At 29.6% G+C, this 19,215-nt stretch overlaps 1 protein-coding gene across 1 annotated transcript; it reads right to left on the bottom strand.

Annotated features, from left to right (window-relative positions):
• Window positions 1-1,627: 1,627 nt before the first annotated feature.
• Window positions 1,628-18,499, bottom strand: LOC119599891 (zinc finger protein chinmo). The gene is given in 7 exon segments (XM_037949818.1): window positions 1,628-2,704; window positions 2,825-3,059; window positions 3,121-3,271; window positions 3,346-4,025; window positions 4,090-4,307; window positions 17,568-18,310; window positions 18,471-18,499. Coding segments are annotated over 6 exon segments (2,463 nt in total). The 5' UTR covers window positions 17,686-18,310; window positions 18,471-18,499; the 3' UTR covers window positions 1,628-1,643.
• Window positions 18,500-19,215: the final 716 nt, after the last annotated feature.

The following is a 19,215-nucleotide window of genomic DNA, read 5'->3' as shown; positions in this document are numbered from 1 at the left end:
TTTGTGTAGTAGTGTAGTGTTTTGTAATGTCAACAACAGAGCTGGGAAGTAACACATAATACAAACAAGTATAAAAATGTATAAAGGAAACTTCCTGCTCTGTCTTGTTTGTTTATTTGGTTTTTAAAAATTATAAATAAATTAATGAAAATATTGTTTTTGTAATAAAAGTTATTGCAGGTACTTGTGGTTACTATTATTAACTATTATCTTTGCTTGTTTGCTGTTGTAATTGTTGCTATTTTTGTTTTGTTTTGTTATGTGTTGAATTAAAACTATTGTATTTGTTATTGATGTATGAAATAATGACACTTAAGGTGAAGTGTGAGAGTTTTTCTTTTGTTTTGATAAATTTAAAACTAAAAATTTAAATAAAATAAAAATGAAAAATAAAATTAAAATACTTTTAAGGTGGCGGCGGTGTTTTAATAATTAAAAAAAAAAATAAACAAAAATATTTTCATGTTTATAACAATTGCATTTTTTTGAAAACGTTTGTAACGAACATAAAAAGAAGTTGTTGTACTGTGTGTTATATGAATTTGAATTTATGGAAGCATTTGTTAATTGTTTTATGTTTTCTTATTACATATTTATAAAAAGAAAATAATTCTTTAACTATTATTAGCTATTATTGTTACTATTGCGTTTGTTTGTTTGTTTGTAAAGACTATTGCAATTTCATTTTTAGTTTAGTTTATTTTAGTTTGTTGTTTTATAATTGTTTTATTTGATTATTTTCAGTTGCTTTTTTAAGGTACTTTTGTAATGTTGCTGTGTGTATGTTTTGTTTTGTTTTTCTTCTTTAAAGGAAAATTATTGCATTTGATTTTCTTGTTCTTTTTTTCTATATATTTTTCGTTAAAAATAATAAAAATAAAGAAATAATATTTATAATCAATCCAAAAACGTTCAAACTTTGTTTAATTAAGTTTTTCTTTCATTCTTTAACTATTTTTTCGGTAATTTGTTTTGTATGTTTAGTTTGTTTCTCTCGTAAGGCTTTTGTTTGTTTTTTTTAATCAATTTAATATTTTTTTACTTTAATTTCAATATGTAAATTCATGTTTAGAAAAAAAAGAAGAAGTTCACTTTAATATTTTCTTTTGCATTTCATATTTGTTATTTTTAACTTTTTCAATTTGTATAAAAAATACATAAATTATTTTTTATTTCCATTAAAAAAAAAGATTAGCACCCTGAAAACGATTTTTCAGTCGGATTCACTTATTTTTTTCTTCTTTGTTTTTGTTTTTTATAGTATTATTACTTGCTTTGACTATAATTGTTTTAACGATTTTATATTTGTTTAAAAATTAGTTTGAAACAACAATAAACATAAAAATTTGTTTAGAAAACAAAAAGCATTTCTTTTTCTTTTTCATATAAAAACTAATAAAAGAAAACACTATTTTTTACAAACAAAAATTGAAATATAAAATGCTTTTAGGCTTTTGTTTTAGTTTAGAACATTTTATCATTTTGGCGTTTTTTATGCTATTAACGCCCAAACAAACTTTCAAATAAAGTTTTGTAGTTTGTTAAGGTTTTTTGTTTTGTTTCTTAACCCAGCAACAGCAGTTGCAGCAGTAGTTTTTTATGTGGTTTACCACATTTGATTCTATTCTTTACGAAGAGTGCATTTAGTTTTCATTTAAAGAGGCAGATTTTTCAGTTAAAACGGCATTATTCACTTCATTATCCTTCTGGAGTTTGTCTTTATCCTCCTCCTGTTGGGCTTTTGCTTGCGCTTCTTTTGGTGACATTTTAATTTCCTTAATAACGGCAGTTGATTTCAAATATTCTTCCACATCTTTTGCTTCGTTATCATCATCGTGTTGAAGTTTCTTAGTGGGCGATTTAGTAAAATCTAGAGGTTTATCATCATAAACCGGCTCCAGTTCTTGTTGTTGCTTTTGTGGCGTGGTTGTTTTTTTGGCAGTTGTACTATTAATGGAAGTTTCTGATTCCAAATCCTCTTCTTCCCTGGACTCACACATCTCGGAGGCATTTACCTCGGCAGATGTGTCCATGGAGGTTTCGGTTTCAGTGGTTTCCAGAACTTCCATTTCATGGGCTGAATCATGTTTTGCCAACTTCTGTGGAGTAGAGGTCACCACTTCGGGGCCCTTGTTAACTTGTAGATTAAGCGAAACTTCAGGACTTAACATATCCGATGATGTATTCGTGGTGGAGAGATTAGCTACTGTTGTTGTAACTGTAGATGATAACGTTGATGAAGTAAATGTGGCCATGGCCAAAGATGTGTTCATCATATTTGTGGTTGTTGTGGTGGTGTTGTTAGTGGTTGCCGTTAATGCCGTTGTTGCCGCTTCCCGTCTCTGCATGCATTTCTCCAATGCCATTTTCAATGATTTACGTTTACGTTGTTTAGCCTCTTCCTTTTGTGCACTCATAACTACTGCTGCCGCCGCTGTTGCGGCCGCATCCTATTGTGAATGATTGGCGGCCGCTGCTGCAGCGGCAGCTACCGAAGCTGGTGCAATGGTGGCGCCAGCACTTAGACCGATTTCTTGTTTATGCTCACGCGCAATGTGGCGACGTACGGTGTTGTTACGGGTAAAGGTGCGCGAACAGAATGGACAGGGTACACGTATGCCTTGATGGCGTTGTCGTATATGGGCTCTTAGATTTGTTTCGTAGCCATACAAACGATCGCAATACAAGCATTTGAGTTTTTTGCCTTCAAAATTTTAATTCAAACATAAAAAAAGAAACAAAAATTTGGAAATTTAATTTTTAGCCAATTGTTCTCTAACATTTGCTTGCAAATTCTTTGCTTTTTTTTGCATTCAATACTCACCATCTGCTGTATTCACCATACCGCTGTTTTTGTTATTCAATTTGGTGGCATTCCAGACATTTAACATATCGGCGGGAGCTATTGAAGCCGCTAAACTGCCGGGTAAGGTGCCATCAGAATTCTTTAGACTCTCCAACAAAGCGGTAGGTGTGGTGGGTGAGGTATTTGAGGTGGGTGGTGGTGGAGGTGAGTAATTTGAATTTTCCAATTTTACTCTTAAATCTTCAGCACAATTCTAAAACCACAACAGAGCTTAAATAACTTGCACTTTATGTTTTCCAAATCAACAAACTTACTTCTCTTGATTCATCCAAATCATCATGATCATCATCATTGTTAGCCTCTTTTGTACTGCCATTGTTACGCTCCGACTTAACGGATCTATCTAAACTGCTGGGCACATTACCATTACCGCCTGTTGTACTGGGACTGTGGTTGTCAAAACGGCTGTAAATATATTCCAAAATATTCATTTTACTTAAAATTAAATTCTTTTATTTTCAAACAAAACAACAATTCACCTCGATTGCGGTGATGCTCTCTCCGAGTGCATGGTATCCGCTTCGGTAGGTGCCGTTGAAGAAGCGCTCGACGATGGCCTGTGATAGGGAGGTTTACTTATGGGACTGGGACATTCTGAAGGATTCTTAGAGCCGTCTCGCAAGACACTACCACGGACTTCTTGTTCGGCATAGGGGCTACGGAGGGCACGCTTGCGCAGTGGTTCATAGGACATGGGACGATGATACATGGGCGGCACATATGAAGGCATAGCTCCCAACGATGAGCTGCTCGGATGCATTAGCGAATCGCATTCTTGTTTTAAGCTATTGGTAGAACCACCGAGATGGTGAGCGGCGCCAGCACCACTACCTAGACCAGCGGCAGAACCACCACCTATATTATTGTTATTACCCAAACCCACAGAGCCGGGAGGTCCAGCGATAATGCCACCGGTACTAGGACAGCGATCCGGCAGACCTATACCGCCACCACCACCGCCGCCTGGTGCATTAATGCCACCAGCTGGACTGTTCATATTGCCGGCACCCATACTGCCAGCACCCAGATTGCCATTACCACCGCTTATGCTGTTGCGTATGCTGCGGCGACCATTGGGTGAATCCAGAGCCGAGGACTCAATGTGTTGTTGGGCCTGTTGGGCAGCCAAACGGCCGGTTTCTGTTGATAAACCTTTAACCTATAAAAATGAGATATTCTGATAGTGAATTGTTTTTTTATGAACAAGAAAGCCTTTAACTAACCTGTAAATTTTCGGCAGATTTCAGAAAACTGTTGAGAGCCTCTTGTGATACATGCACTTCACCTTTATACATAAACTCTAGCAAAGCCGCCATATTATCGGATGAGGTAGCCTCTAATATAACCACACATTGGCCATTTGTGGGTGTGGTCTCGAAGAGATCGGCAAACTTTTTCGAACATGCTGCCAATATTAATTTGTGAGCCTTAAAAACTGTGCCTGTAAAGAATTTTGAGAAAAAGAAAACAATATTTAGAAAATGTTTTATACAGATATGGGAAATTTGCGATATAATAAATTTAAAAACATCTAAAAGTATGCTTTAGTTTTTAAAACACCTATTTCTAATAAAATGTGTATAATCCTAAGCTGCCATAGAAACCTTCCTTAACAACTTTAAAAGGAAAACATTTTTCAAACAAGCAGTTTTCCTTTAAACTAATGCTGCTGCAGCAATATTCCCCTTCTCTTCCTCTTCCTCTTTCTCTCTCTTTCTCTTTTACTTGCTGAAAAATTCAAAAACAATTACTCTAACAGCAGGATATTTATGTTGTATTTCTGTGAGTGTATGTGTAAGTGTGTTGCGTATATGTGTACTTGCACGCAAACAGTTGACAGCTGTTCAATTTTCCCACATTTTTCCCAAAGGATTTTCTATTTCACGAACAAATTGTATTCTTTAATACACTTTCACTTTAGTTTTTCTTTAACGAAGAAAAAAATCAAGCTATAGATCTGTAAATCATAGAGTTTTTTTGGTAGTTACGCTTAGAATCTTTGTTAGTATGTCTTTGTGTGTGTGTGTTGACAACTGTCGACCTGTCATTTCAAATTTTCTTAAGTAGAAAGTTTGCAGAGGAAAAAAATACAACAAGTGCCCCATAAACAAAGCGCAAAAAGTTGCCAAAGTAAAGAAAAAAATAGATGTATTTTTGTTGTTAAATTATTATATAAGCATGAAATTTGTTCTTTTACTTTTTGCCACCGCAACTCCTGCTTTTCAGTTTTGAGAACAGGGATGTGTTAGAGAAATTTTCACAAATTATGTACCAAAGTGAAAAGTACTTTTTTTTGTCAAGATTTTTTTGAAAGATTTAGTATTTCAGGAAACTTTTCTAAGAAAATGTTACATATTATCCCTGCATTTTAAAGTATACTTTTAGGCTTATATTTTATTATTAAGAAAAAACATAAAAATCCTTACTTTACTTATTAGTAAGCTTTCGAATAAGTAGTTTTCATTAAAATTTTCAGTTAACTAAGGATTAAGGAAGAAAAATTTACCAAAAACAAGTTAGAGTGCTATATTCGGCTGAGCCGAATCTTAAATACCCTCCACCAGCAACTTTTGTATTAATACATTTCTAATTAATAAAATATTTGTAGAAATAAGTTTTCTCATGTCATAAATAGAAAGAACCCAAGATTTAAACATCTTAAATCTACTACAATTCCAAGATTTATTGAACATTAGAAACGCCACTTCTTTTTAAATTTTTATAACGCCCTAAGATATGCTTTAGCGATATCTAGTATTTGCATGTGTGTGAAAGATTTAAGGATTTTCAAAATACATACATATATATAATTTTGTTCTACACAAATTTATAATGCAAATAGTTAAATACGGTTAAAGCGCTTTTAGGGGCAGGACCTAGTATGAGAAATATGACCAAATATAGACCGATCGTGAAAAATTTTTGAAATAACATTAAGTGCTTTTTGCATTACAAAATAGTATTTATGAACAAAAATAGTATTTATTTATATCATTATTTGGTAATGAGTTATGTGCCTTTAAGTGTTTTTCTGAAAGGGACCTTGTATGGGAGCTATGATCAATTATCTCTGTATATGAGCAATATTTCTGCCAAACTTTATATGGATATCTTAATTTAGTAATGAGTTATGCGCGTTTAAGTGATTTTCGGGAGGAGACCTTGTATGGGAGCTATGACCAATTATGGACCGATCCTAAAAATTTCACAGTAATATTTCTGTGCATATGGACAATACTTATACCAAATTTTATATGGATATCTTAATTTAGTAATGAGTTATGAGCGTTTAAGTGATTTTCGTTAGGGCACCTTGTATGGGAGCTATGACCAATTATAGACCGATCGGAAAAAAATTTCACAGCAATATTTCTATGCATATGGGCAATACTTATACTAAATTTTATATGGATATCTTAATTTAGTAATGAGTTATGCGCGTTTAAGTGATTTTCGGGAGGGGACCTTGTATGGGAGCTATGACCAATTATGGACCGATCGCAAAAAAATTTCACAGTAATATTTCTGTGCATATGGACAATACTTATACCAAATTTTATATGGATATCTTAATTTAGTAATGAGTTATGAGCGTTTAAGTGATTTTCGGGAGGGCACCTTGTATGGGAGCTATGACCAATTATGGACCGATCGGAAAAAAATTTCACAGCAATATTTCTATGTATATGGGCAATACTTATACTAAATTTTATATGGATATCTTAATTTAGTAATGAGTTATGCGTGTTTAAGTGATTTTCGGGAGGGGACCTTGTATGGGAGCTATGACCAATTATGGACCGATCGGAAAAACATTTCACGGTAATATTTCTATGCATGTGGGCAATACTTGTACTAAATTTTATATGGATATCTTAATTTAGTTATGAGTTATGCGCGTTTAAGTGATTTTCGGGAGGGGACCTTGTATGGGAGCTATGACCAATTATGGACCGATCGGAAAAAAATTTCAGGGTAATATTTCTATGCATGTGGGCAATACTTGTACCAAATTTTATATGGATATCTTAATTTAGTTATGAGTTATGCGCGTTTAAGTGATTTTCGGGAGGGGACCTTGTATGGGAGCTATGACCAATTATGGACCGATCAGAAAAAAATTACACGGTAATATTTCAATGCATGTGGGCAATACTTGTACCAAATTTTATATAGATATCTTAATTTAGTAATGAGTTATGCGCGTTTAAGTGATTTTCGGGAGGGGACCTTGTATGGGAGCTATGTCCAATTATGGACCGATCCATAATTCTATTGACATAAGATTTTAATTTGTGAAATTTTGTGAAGATATCGACATTGTAGCGGAAGTTATTAACAAAAAACCCATTTTCCGGGAATTTGTACTTTTGTATGGGAGGTATATGAAATTGTGGACCGATTCTGGCAATTTTCAGCAGGGATCAAGATCTTGTGCAGAAACGAATATATGGTGATTTCCATGAAATTATCTTGCATAGTTTTCGAGAAAATTATATCATAATGTGTAAAAAATGCTTATTTTTTTCCGAGGTTGTTTTAAATTTTGATTCATAACTTTTCCCGGTGTGAACCGATTTTGCCCATTTGCAATACCAAACAACTTAGGAAAATGAAGAACATTTTGGGTGAATTTGGTTAAACTCTATTGCTTCGTTTTATCGTGAGCGTGTTTTACACAGACAGACGGACAGACGGACATAGCTAAATCGACTCAGAATTTGATAAGGACCCAGAATATATATACTTTGTTGGGTCTCAGATGAATATTTCTTGGTGTTACACACGGAATGACAAAGTTATATATACCCTCTATCACCACTGATGGTGGTGGAGGGTATAAAAAGTATCACAACCAAGTTCATACTTATTCTTGGTACTTTTTTCCTCGCAAATTACATTTTCGTATGCATTTCTAAGACCTGAATATGAAAACGATTTTTTTGCCGGTTGTTTGTATTTTCTTCAATTCTACTCTATACCTGTCAGAGAGATGAATAAATACGACCCACTCCTTTACGTATGTATGTATATAGACAAGAAAAACAAAAATAAATAAATAAAATATCACCCTCCAGCTGCGTGTTTCCTTAAGATGTTTTTTATGGACCAAAAGTTCAAAAGCAAAAACCATTCACAAGAAAAATTTTCGATAATTTTTCCTAAAAACAGCAGTGAGTGTATGTATGTATATGGGGGTGGTTGGGTGTGTTTTAAAAGCGTGTGTATTCCTGGGAGTCCTTGTATTTAAAGTCGTTAAACGATTTGGCGCGTATACGAGTAATACTATCTTCGTTTCTTAGTTCATTGTTGTTGAAGAAGAAAAATTTTGTGTTTGGGTGGAAAAAATATGTATGTAAGAATGTACTTGAGTTGTTGATTCAAGACCAAGGAAATTATTGTTTTTGTTATATGTATGTATATGTATATAATATATAGTAGTAGTACTAGAGTTGGCCTTATTTCTTTTGTTGTTTATTTGTTTGTTTTCCATTTTTTTCTTTCTGTATGAATACATACTTAAAACAGTGTAATGTTATTTATATTGTATATATTAAGTACATATTTAGTATACATATACACATATTAGTACATATATTTATTATATGACATGATTTTTTATGGGTTCAAGGTCTTTTTCTAAGGATAACTTTCAATTTTTCTTTATTTTCTTATTATAATTTGTTCTGCATATATTTAACATATATTTCATTTTTGTTATTGTATTTGGTTTTTCATGTTTTTCATTAGTTGGCCTTTTTTAATGGTTGTGATTTTCTTTTGGTTTGTTTATTTCTTAACCGGCGTCTAAAATGCTGTTTTTGCCGCGCCTCAAAATAAATGAAAATTGGACATTTTGAAGAAAATCAGAAAGATTTTATAAGTATACACAATGTTTATACATGCCTAAATGTATGTTAAAAGTATTATTACTTTAAACTAACGTCTAAATATATGGTATGATTTTTGCCCTTAAGGCAAATTTGTTTAACTGCTATGTATTTAAACATATGCCTAAATATATGCTATAGCTTTTGTGCTTAAACACTATTATTTGTTTAAAATGCTGTCTAAACTTATGCTATGTAATTTGTTAAAATGTTTATAAAATTACCTTTTATTAATCTTTTCCATAATTTTGTAAAAATTTAATTATTTTTGAAAAAAATCTCGGCTGATAATTTTTTTTATGAAAAAATGTTAACATTTAGCATTGAACTTAAATTTTTTGCTATTAAATCAAAAACGTAAAACCTCAATTAATTCATAAATTATATTCCTCACACTACTTGGAAATCATACTCATTCATACATAAACTGATAAGAATTTTTCTTTTTATATGAATTTCATAACTACTGCACGAGTTGCAAAAACAAACAATAATATTTAACTGAAATTGGAACAAATTATTTTTTAATAATTTCAAATGCTTTATGTGTTGTTTTTTCTTTCTTTTATTTTTGGGATTTTATTCAAATGATATGCAAGTTTATTTTAGAATAGTTTTTAACACAAATAACCCAGCAAAATGTTTGGTATACAAAAAGGAATCAGAAAAATTTTTAAAAGCGATAACTTTGAAAATTTCAAAACAACTTGCTGAACATCTATTAGATGTAAAAAATTCAAAGAAAGTATTTCTGTAATAAATTTAGAACTTGTCTATATTTGACGTCCAAGATATGGAGGCAATACTTCATGAAGATTGTTGTCAAACCCAGCAATAATATGCTACATCATAGGGAGCTACTCAAGCAGCAATTTCAAAAAGTTTGCAAGCATCAGGGTTCAACTAAAAGTAGGGAAATTAGTTACCGTTCTAATTGAAACCGAAAGAACTTGAAAGACGATTTTGAATATAGGAATCAGCACCAACATTAAATATCAATGACGTTAAGAGAATGCTCTGTATTTAGTGGGACCAAAAAGCTCTTATCTGTTATGAGCCCTCACAGAGATCCTATAGCGATTGCAACTAATTCGTTTAAAGCGAGTGTTACCGGAAAAACGGCCATGTATTGCAACAACTAAGAAAGACATGGTCGCCAGGTTCAGCTTTATCCTTCAAACCTTATAATCCAGACCTTGCCCTGTGAAACTATTATTTGTTTTGACAGATGAACAACGCTGAACAACATGTTAGTACAGAGTACACGAAGGTGTCTTGATTTCTTCTTCAGTTCAAACTATGAGTAGTTAGTTATTTTGTCTCGAAATACTTAAAATAAGAAAGAACCTTATAGTCCAGACCTTGCCGCGTCGGATACGCTTCAGGTCCGATTCACAAAGAATCTTTTTAAAAATAAAAAAATCTACGAAAATTTCTTCATAAACTTTGAAATTTACTGAGAATTTATTCATATGTTTGAGATCTAATGAATTGTTGATTTCTTTAAAAAAATGGAAAATTTTACATATAAAATTTTATAAAATCCCTTTTAAAAACATACATATTTCTAAGTACAAACACATTTTAATGTCCCTATGTATGATTCATAAAAGTTCTAAGAATTTGAAACCAAAATTTGATTTAAAAAATATGCAAAAATTAGCTGAGTTCATGTTGTTATAAACCAAACAAGGGGGATGAACGGGGAATACGGGAAGAACTGGATTATAAATTAGGCTTTTAGTAAATACATATATGTATTTCGCAGGTTTTTATTGTTGTTTTTTCAACAGTGACCCAATTTAATATAATATTTTTGTTATTTTATCAAGTGTTTTTTACGTATATAAATAAAAAAACCAAAAAAATAATAAAATTATCAACAAAAAAACAAACTGCACTTGCGTCTTTGAATTTGAAATTGTTGTTTCATTTTTTGGCACAACACAATGAAATATTATTATAAAAAAATACCTACAACTTATACCACTATTAGTTAGAACGTAAAAAAAACAGAAACTTTAATATGTTTATGCATACCCCGACCCATTTTTTTTTCTATATCATTTTCTATATCAGAATTAGAATCTGACGCTGTCATCACTTTCTGCTGGAGACACAAGGGGTAGGCAATACACGCGCAAAACTTCCGAAAATTTAGTTCAATTTCGTACAAAACTTTTTTTAAAACACAACAACCAGACCAACAGCCGGTTAAATAAAACAACAACAAAACAAAAATCAACAAACAACCCGAAGAGTAAAAAAAATTAACCAAAACAAAACAAAAACAACAATCAAGAATTTGTTAATTCATTTCATTTTGCAGTCGCAGCAAACGTCATTTTTATTAAGAAATAAGAAGAAGAAGAAGTAGCAATACAATAGTATCAGCAACAACAAAAAATGTAAACATTATGCCGAAATTCTACGAATGTGCAAAAATACATTCAAAGACTCACATGCCTCTCGCTCATACCCAAATCGCACTCACTCTTTATCATTTTGTTTGTGCACAAATGAATGTGAATATGAATGTCAACAGCAATAACAACAACAATAACAATATCTAGTTCTTTTTTATTTGTTTTTGTTGTATATTTCTATATTTATTTATTATTATTGCGTTTTTTCTTAGTTTTTGTTATTATTCCTAAGCGTAAAAAAAGCATTTCCGCATTTAATGCAAGAGTGTAAAAAAAATGTGAGATTGAGGGAGTGTTTTAAAATGGGAGAGAGTGTTTTTTATGATTATTTACTGTTTATTTTTACGTTTTTATTTAAATTTTTTAAAAAACCGTTAAAAATTTAGAAATTATTTTGTTTCATTGCTGACAATATATTAAACGAGTTTTTAATTTATTGGAAAAATATACAAAAATAACAAATAATGATGAGTCCAAGATCTTCTTTGTTTCGAAAAACACTTAAAATGTGATTCATTAAAAGTAATATAGTTTTTGAAGTTCTACAGAGAAATGTTTAAATGTAAGGGAAATTTCAAATATGAGTAAATACCTACATATGTTTAGAAATATACAGAACTTTTATAATATATTAGAAGTAAAATTTCTCTTAAAGGGATATTTTCAAATGTAAGGGGATTTTTTAAAAATTTTGAAAACTTTTATTAACTGTTACAAATTACATTTAAATATATATAAAACTTGAAAAAATTTGATAAAAATAAAATGTTCCTTAAAGGGAAATTTTCAAAAGTAAGGGAAATTTCCAAAATAAAAACTAAGTTTTATTTACTGTTGCAATTTGCATTTAACACTATATGAAACTAGGACAAATCTTATATAATTAAAATTTCCCTCGCAGGGAAATTTTTAAATATAAGGGAAATTTATAAATTTAAACAAAATCGTATTTATTATGGCACATTTTATGCAAAAATAGAAAAAACTTGAAAAAATTTGGTGTAAATAAAATTTTAAAATTTTTAAATTTTAAGAGAAATTTTAAAAATGTAGCAAATTTTTTATTTGCTTGTACAAATTATGTTCAAAAATATATAAAACTTGAAAAATTCGTACATAATAAAAATTTCCCTTAAAGGGAAATTTTAAAAAGTAAGGGAAATTTCCAAAATTATAACTGAATTCTATTCAATATTGCAAATTATGTTTGAAAGTAAAAAGAAAATTGGAAAAATGTTATATAATCTATAATATTTGAGGGAAATTTTTAAAATTAAGGTAAATTTTTATTTACAATAGCAAAATGTATACGAAAATATAAAAAATTTAGTAAAATTTCATGTAAATAAAATTTCCCTTTAAGGGAAATTTTTGTAATAATAGGGAAATTTTCAAATTAAAGCAATATTATGCTCTACAATAATAATGCAGTTGTTAAAAATAAGTTAAACTAAGAAAAAAAAAATTTAATAAAATTTCCCTTAGGAGTAAATTTTAAAATCTAGGGGAAATTTCAATAATTTTATGAAATTATTAATCAGTAATAATAAATCTATATTAAACATAAATTATAATAAAAAAATTCTGCAAAAATAAAATTTCCCTAAAAAGGAAATTTCTAAAATTAAGGCAAAATTTTTGTTAACTTTGCCAAACTTGTACAAAATATCATAAACCTGTATAAAAATTTTAAAAAATTACACTTTCAAAAGAAATTTTTCCAAAAGCTGAACATCTCTGAAATTATAGAGCGAATTTTTTTCAAATTTACCGTTATGCCATTTGTTGATAGCTTTTAAATATTAATCTAAAACAAAAAAATTTTCACCCACAAAAAATGAAAAGGTATCAGAAGACAATACACAAACATCGTTAGCATAAGCTTACACAAACCCAAGCCCTTTTACAGCTAATGGTCCACCAACAAAAAAATATGAATAAGTTTAAAAAAAATTCTTAAAATTCTGGCTATATGACCATTTTATTTATATTAAAATCTAAATAAAGGCATGAGTAGTTATTGTAAGTCTGGCGTATGTTAAAACAATGAATTGGAGGAAAAAAAAACGAAAAACATGTCTGCCCGGAACTAAAAAATTTACGGAAATACAGGAGTTTTACTTTTTTTTATTTAATAAAATAATATTGTTTGCAACAAGAAAAAAATATCGATTTAAAGAAAAAAATATGCATATGATGCGTAGAAAAACGCGACTAAAAAAGTATTAAGAAGTATTTGTGCCCACTGCTGGGTGAATATGAAGTGTTTACACATTTTTTGTTTTATTTAGGAAACGTTGTGTTTTGGCCAAGAGCCAGTAGAGCTGGCAAAAAAAGGATAATAGAATAGAAATCCTGACCGTTCTATATGAATTTCAATATCATAACAAACAGACAAACATAAGCAGAAAAAAATATTCAGTATATTTAAAAAAAAAAATACGTGTAATAAAAAATCTATTTGCTAAAACTCGTTGGTATGATTATTTGTATTTATGTAGCCATACATCATCATATATACAGCAGCAAGTGATATCTAAGGTAACACACGCATTTCGAAACATTTCTCGTTTTTTCTATCGTTCGTTTTTCACTCAAAATTCAAAAGTTGGCAAATTTATGAAGCATATTTTGAGGAGTATTGACCAAACAGTGATAACAACCTATACATATGAAAATGTCTTTGTAAGGAGGTTTGGTTTAAAATTAGCCTGACATGAAGAGTTATAAAAGGAAGAAAAAGTTTAGAAATTACCGCCTAAAAGTATACTTTAATCATAGCAGATAAATTTAACGTTAAGCACCTAAAAGTAGGCAGCAAACTTCAATTGCAAAAAGATCAAAATTTTTAAATATTTGTCATTGATTTACAATTCAATAAACTAACAATTGAGTTCTTCTCATCTGCCTTAAAATATGCAATGAACAATGGTATTTTAAAATAATAAATTCCTATAAAAAATTTAATACACCTTAAGCTTTACTCCAACTCTTTGGGCTAAAAAAAATGGCCACACTCAACACCACTATAAACCAAAAACAAAAAAAATTGTTTCATATTCATATTTGTTGGAATCAATCAACAAAAAAGTACTATTTTTGATTAAAATTTGTTACCCACCAACAAATAACAACAATCACATATAAATACAGCATATCTAAAAGGGACCCCCTTGAAAATCCTTTTAATAAATCCAGCAAAAAAGTAGTATGTATTACTTACTCTCCCTTTTAACTAGTATTTTTCAACACACATGTTGGCAAAACAGTGAAAAATATAAATTTAAATTATTTTTTTGCATTTTTTTGAAGAGACAAATTGTGGTTTTTAATATTCCTATAAAAAAACCAACAACAACAAAAACAAAACAAATCAAATGTATTCATAACGTTGTCATCTATAGATTTGTTTGATGATGACAACGTTGCTTATGCTGATGTCCTGCTTCAGTAGGCTTCCTTTTGATTTAAGCCAGCAATGAAGCGTTAACAAAAAGGGAGCTTCAAAGCTGCTACTGCTGCAGTTCTTGTAGCAGAGGGTGTTGTGAAAAATAAAACATTCATATTTGCTTTTAGATTAATATATATTTTTTTGGAATTTAAAATATCATGTGTGTTGGTCCTTGCATTGACAGTTTTTTTTTTTAAGAAAGTATGGGTTTTCAAAATCCCATTGTAATGAAAGTGTAATTTTGGTTTTGTTTTTTTAATTTGTTGTAATTTTTTATGTTGTTGTTTTATCATATGATTTGCTAGAGGCAATTGTTTATATGTTGGTTTTGCTTTTGTTATGTATTTTAATAAAGTATTGCATACTTTGTGGTGAATTTAACGTTAAGGAAGTTGTGCAAACTTTAATTCATTAGAATTGAAATTTAAAGAAATTTTAGTAGTAAAATGTTTGTTTAAGAGTAAAGTTAATTTAGAAAGCTTTAATATTAAATAAAAACTACGTAATAAAGTTAAATATTCAGGTTAAAGTTTGTAGATATTAAAAGTTGTTATCTTTTTAATTTGGTGAAACTTTACTTATGATTGCTAAAGTCAATATTTCATATGTTGGGAAGGTTTTCTGAAGCTAGAAGTTATTCTGACCAGAAAAATTTTTAAAAATATAGGTGACAAAGCACGTCTTAAATGTGGCTATATTATATAACAATGCGTCAATTATTTGCTCGTAAGTTATTTGCTAAGCATATGTCCAATTAAAGTCAAGAATTACAGAAGTTATAAAACTTTTTGTAAAGGCTAACCAAAATATTTTATACGCCCACTTTTAAAGGAAATTGTTCTGTACTTTTTCGTAGCATAGTTTTAGGAGGCACTAAAGAAATTAGCTTGTTTGTTTTTAAATGTATTTCATAGCATATTTAAAACATAAATTTTTAAGAAAATTGTTCGACTTTTCTCTTTTAGGAGTCACTATGAAGTTGCTTAATTTTATACTTTTATTGCATAATTTAAGGAGTTGATATTGAAATTGTAGATAAATTGAAAGACTTTCGTCAAAAGCTAAAAAAGTTCTATAGTTTTTGCACGATTTGCATAAATCTTGTAGCATTGTGTTCACAACAAAAATGTGTTTTAAACAAATGTATAAAAATTTTAAAATTGGAACTATTCATGTTCATGTTAGATTATTATAAAATTTTGAGAAGTTTTTTTTTCTAATGATTTTATAAGATTACTACGATATCCTTAAACCCTCTATGTATGTCAAAGAACTTGAATTGTGAATCTCTTAACAAACGTGTCTTTAACTAATGACTGTTTATTATTAAGTTAACAATGTAGACGTGATTTTCCTACTTTTTCTTGTATTTTTTTTTGTTCTGTCTTAACATTCTACAACATAATTCATTTACAGTAAAAAATCCTTGTTAAAGTATGTTGTTTATGTGGGTTTTTTGTTATACTTTTTCAGTTTAATCAATATTGTTTTTTGCTGGTTGTGCCTTTAAGACACAAACAACATTTCTATACATAAATCTAAATGTTTGTCTGTCTGTCCTTAAGTTTGTCACATTGTCTGTCTGGGGTTAAATTATTTTGTTGTTTTGTTTATTTAGATTTTCTTACTTTACAACGTGTTTTCTTCAATGATTTAAAGAAAAATCGTCCTTTTCTTTTTTTTCTCCTCTTCTTCAGTTTTATTATCATTTTTATGAGCTTTTTATTAAATTGAAGACGTTACATAAAAAAAAAATTGTCTTTTGTACGTATGTATGTATATGTAGGTTGTGAATATCACACCGAATGTGTTTTTGTTTTTTAGAGATGTTTTTACATACTAAATTTTCTATATAAATATTTATGTTTTAAAAGGTTACAAATATTTGTTGTATTCTAATTTTTTTTTATGTGAAAAAAAAAACGTTAAAATTATCTTAGGTCAGGTTTTTCTTAAGAGTTCTTTTTTGTTGTTTAAAAATTTATTTGCTGGTGGTTTAATGAGGGTTTTAAAGAGTTTAAATTTTAATTTTTAAAATATTTTAAGTGTAAATTTGTTTAAAGGAAAGGAAATTTAAAAAGAACCAGTTACTTGTGTGGTGACAATAACCTTTTTAAACTAAGTTTTAGAGTTAAAGCATATTACCTACAAGAAGCTTTAAAGTGCTTTTTCCAACTTAGGCTGATGCCAGAGTGGGCGCTACGAGCAATGCGAAGCTTTGCGCTACAAACTTTTGCTTGTGTTTTCTCGCATCAGACTTCGCTTTCACTCTGACATGACACATAGGAAAACACAAGGAAAGGTTTGTAGCGCAAAGCATCGCATTGCTTGTAGCGCCCACTATGTAGTCAACCTTAGGCTGATGTCAGAGTGGGCGCTACAAGCAATGCGAAGCTTTGCGCTACAAACTTTTGCTTGTGTTTTTTCGCATCAAGCTTCGCTTTCACTCTGACATGACACATAGGAAAACACAAGGAAAGGTTTGTATCGCAAAGCTACGCATTGCTTGTAACAGGCACTCTGACATCAGCCTAAGTTTTAATGTATTTAAAGAAAATTGACTACAGAAAGCTTTAACGCGCTTTTAAAGAGCTTTTTTTTTAACTTTATATATAAAGTTCTCTCAGGGTATATGCTTCACAATTTTAAACGAAATAGAAAGCTTAAGAGTTTAATCAATTTATGCTTAAAACTTTTCTAAAAGTTTTTTTATATTATTAGCTAGCTACATGATTGTTACTTTAGGACGACTGCAGTAGTGAGTTCTTTCTAAACTACAAGCTTTTATCTCAATGTTAGTTACTACCGGAAGCTTTAAAGCTTTCTATAAACCAGGTTTTAATTCAAATTAAATTAACCTTGCAATAGTTTTTTAGTTTTAAAATAAGTTATTTCATAAATAACAATAATTAGAAAAAAGCTTTTCCACTTACCATCACATGACAATGTTACATCTGCTAATAAATCGGATTTGAATAGATTTGAGAATGTTATGGCCAAATTTGATGAATACGAGTTCCATTTTAAACAAAACTGTTGTTGAGGATCCATGTTGATTTATTTTCGAAAATAATTAACGACAAAAATAAAATGTTGAATCCAAACGAGATGTTAATAAAATTTTGCTTAAAAAAACAGCCAAATTGATAATTCTTCTAGTGTGATTTCTTTTAAATAAAAAAATTTTTGAATTTTTTTCTTGTTTGCAAAAAATTGTGATAAATTTTAATGAAATTTTTGTATTTGATGATGCTGATGTTTTGGGATTATTTGTTGTTGTTGTTGTTGTCGTGGTAAACGTTAGAGCCAAACCATAAATTTTGAATTTTTCTTATATGATGAATTTTTCGTCTTTTTCTTAAACAGCGACAGTTTTTCGTTAGTTTTCTTCTTAACGTTAATGCTGCTGATCTTGTCGTTTTCGTCGTCTGTAAGAGATTTTCTCGATAATAAGAATGATGCTGATGCCAAACCGAAATTTTTTGAATTTTTATAATCCCAATTAAATGCGTTTTTAGCATTTATTTTTTTAAAATTTGTTGTTGTGTTTTGTAAAAATGAATCCTGTTATTTTGTTGAACCAAAAAAACAATCGTTGAAATACAGGAAATTATTTATGATGTTTGTTTGTTTTTCTTTCTTTCTTTGAATTTTCAAATTTATGAAGCGTTAAGTGCTGCAATGAAATTGAGAAAAAAAGTTTTTTTATAAGAATAAGATTTCAATGCACAAAAAGTTAATAAGAAAATTATTTTTATATAAAATGAATTTAATTTTTTTTTATATTGACAAAATTATGACATTTATGTATTTAAAATAAAGTGGTTTCAAATTACATTTCTTGAAAAAAAATAACAACATGTTTGCTGTGGTAAAAAAAATTGTATATAATCAAAGTGCAGTGGAGAAAAATAATCAGTTTTTCCAGGAATTTTAAATCAAATTTTTTAGGACATATGAGTAAAGCCATAAGGGCAAACTAAGGCACGCAGATTTAAGTTAAAGTTTGAGATTTACGGAAATTTAATAATAAATCATAAATTAAGTTGAAACTGATCAATAATACAAAATTTAATTAAGTTAAACATATACTTCATTTGTGCTTACCAAAATATTGTTGAGACAACAAAATATTTAAAGTTTAATGTAAATTGTAGTTGTCATAAACAAACTATTGTTTAGAAAACTACTTTTAGTGCAATTTGTATTTGAAAAGATCAAAGCTTTAAAAATATTTAGTAACTACAACTAAATCTTTTTAATGTTAAGCATTTTTTCAATCTGCATTCTTAAATCCAGTTGAAAAAGTGTTTAAATGTTTGTAGGCGTTATTTAACGGTACTTTAAATGCTGCACAGCATATATTTTAAAGAAACCCACCTTAAAAATGTTCTAAACATCAAACACACACCATCAAAAAGAACGGCCCAGGAATAAGTAGAAGCCCTTAAGGCATTCGTTTTTTCTTCCAATTTTGTTTGTCTCTAAACCGAAAGGAATGTCTGTTTGAAAATGAAATTCTTAAGAATTGAAAAAAGAGAACAATAAAAATAAAATAAACCGTTTTGCTGTTAAATACAA

This window comes from Lucilia sericata, unplaced genomic scaffold (assembly GCF_015586225.1).
Source record: "Lucilia sericata isolate MDLA Ls3-8-SP2 unplaced genomic scaffold, ASM1558622v1 Contig000095F_arrow, whole genome shotgun sequence".
Lineage (NCBI taxonomy): Eukaryota > Metazoa > Arthropoda > Insecta > Diptera > Calliphoridae > Lucilia > Lucilia sericata.
This window is presented reverse-complemented; position numbering and strand designations above follow the sequence as displayed.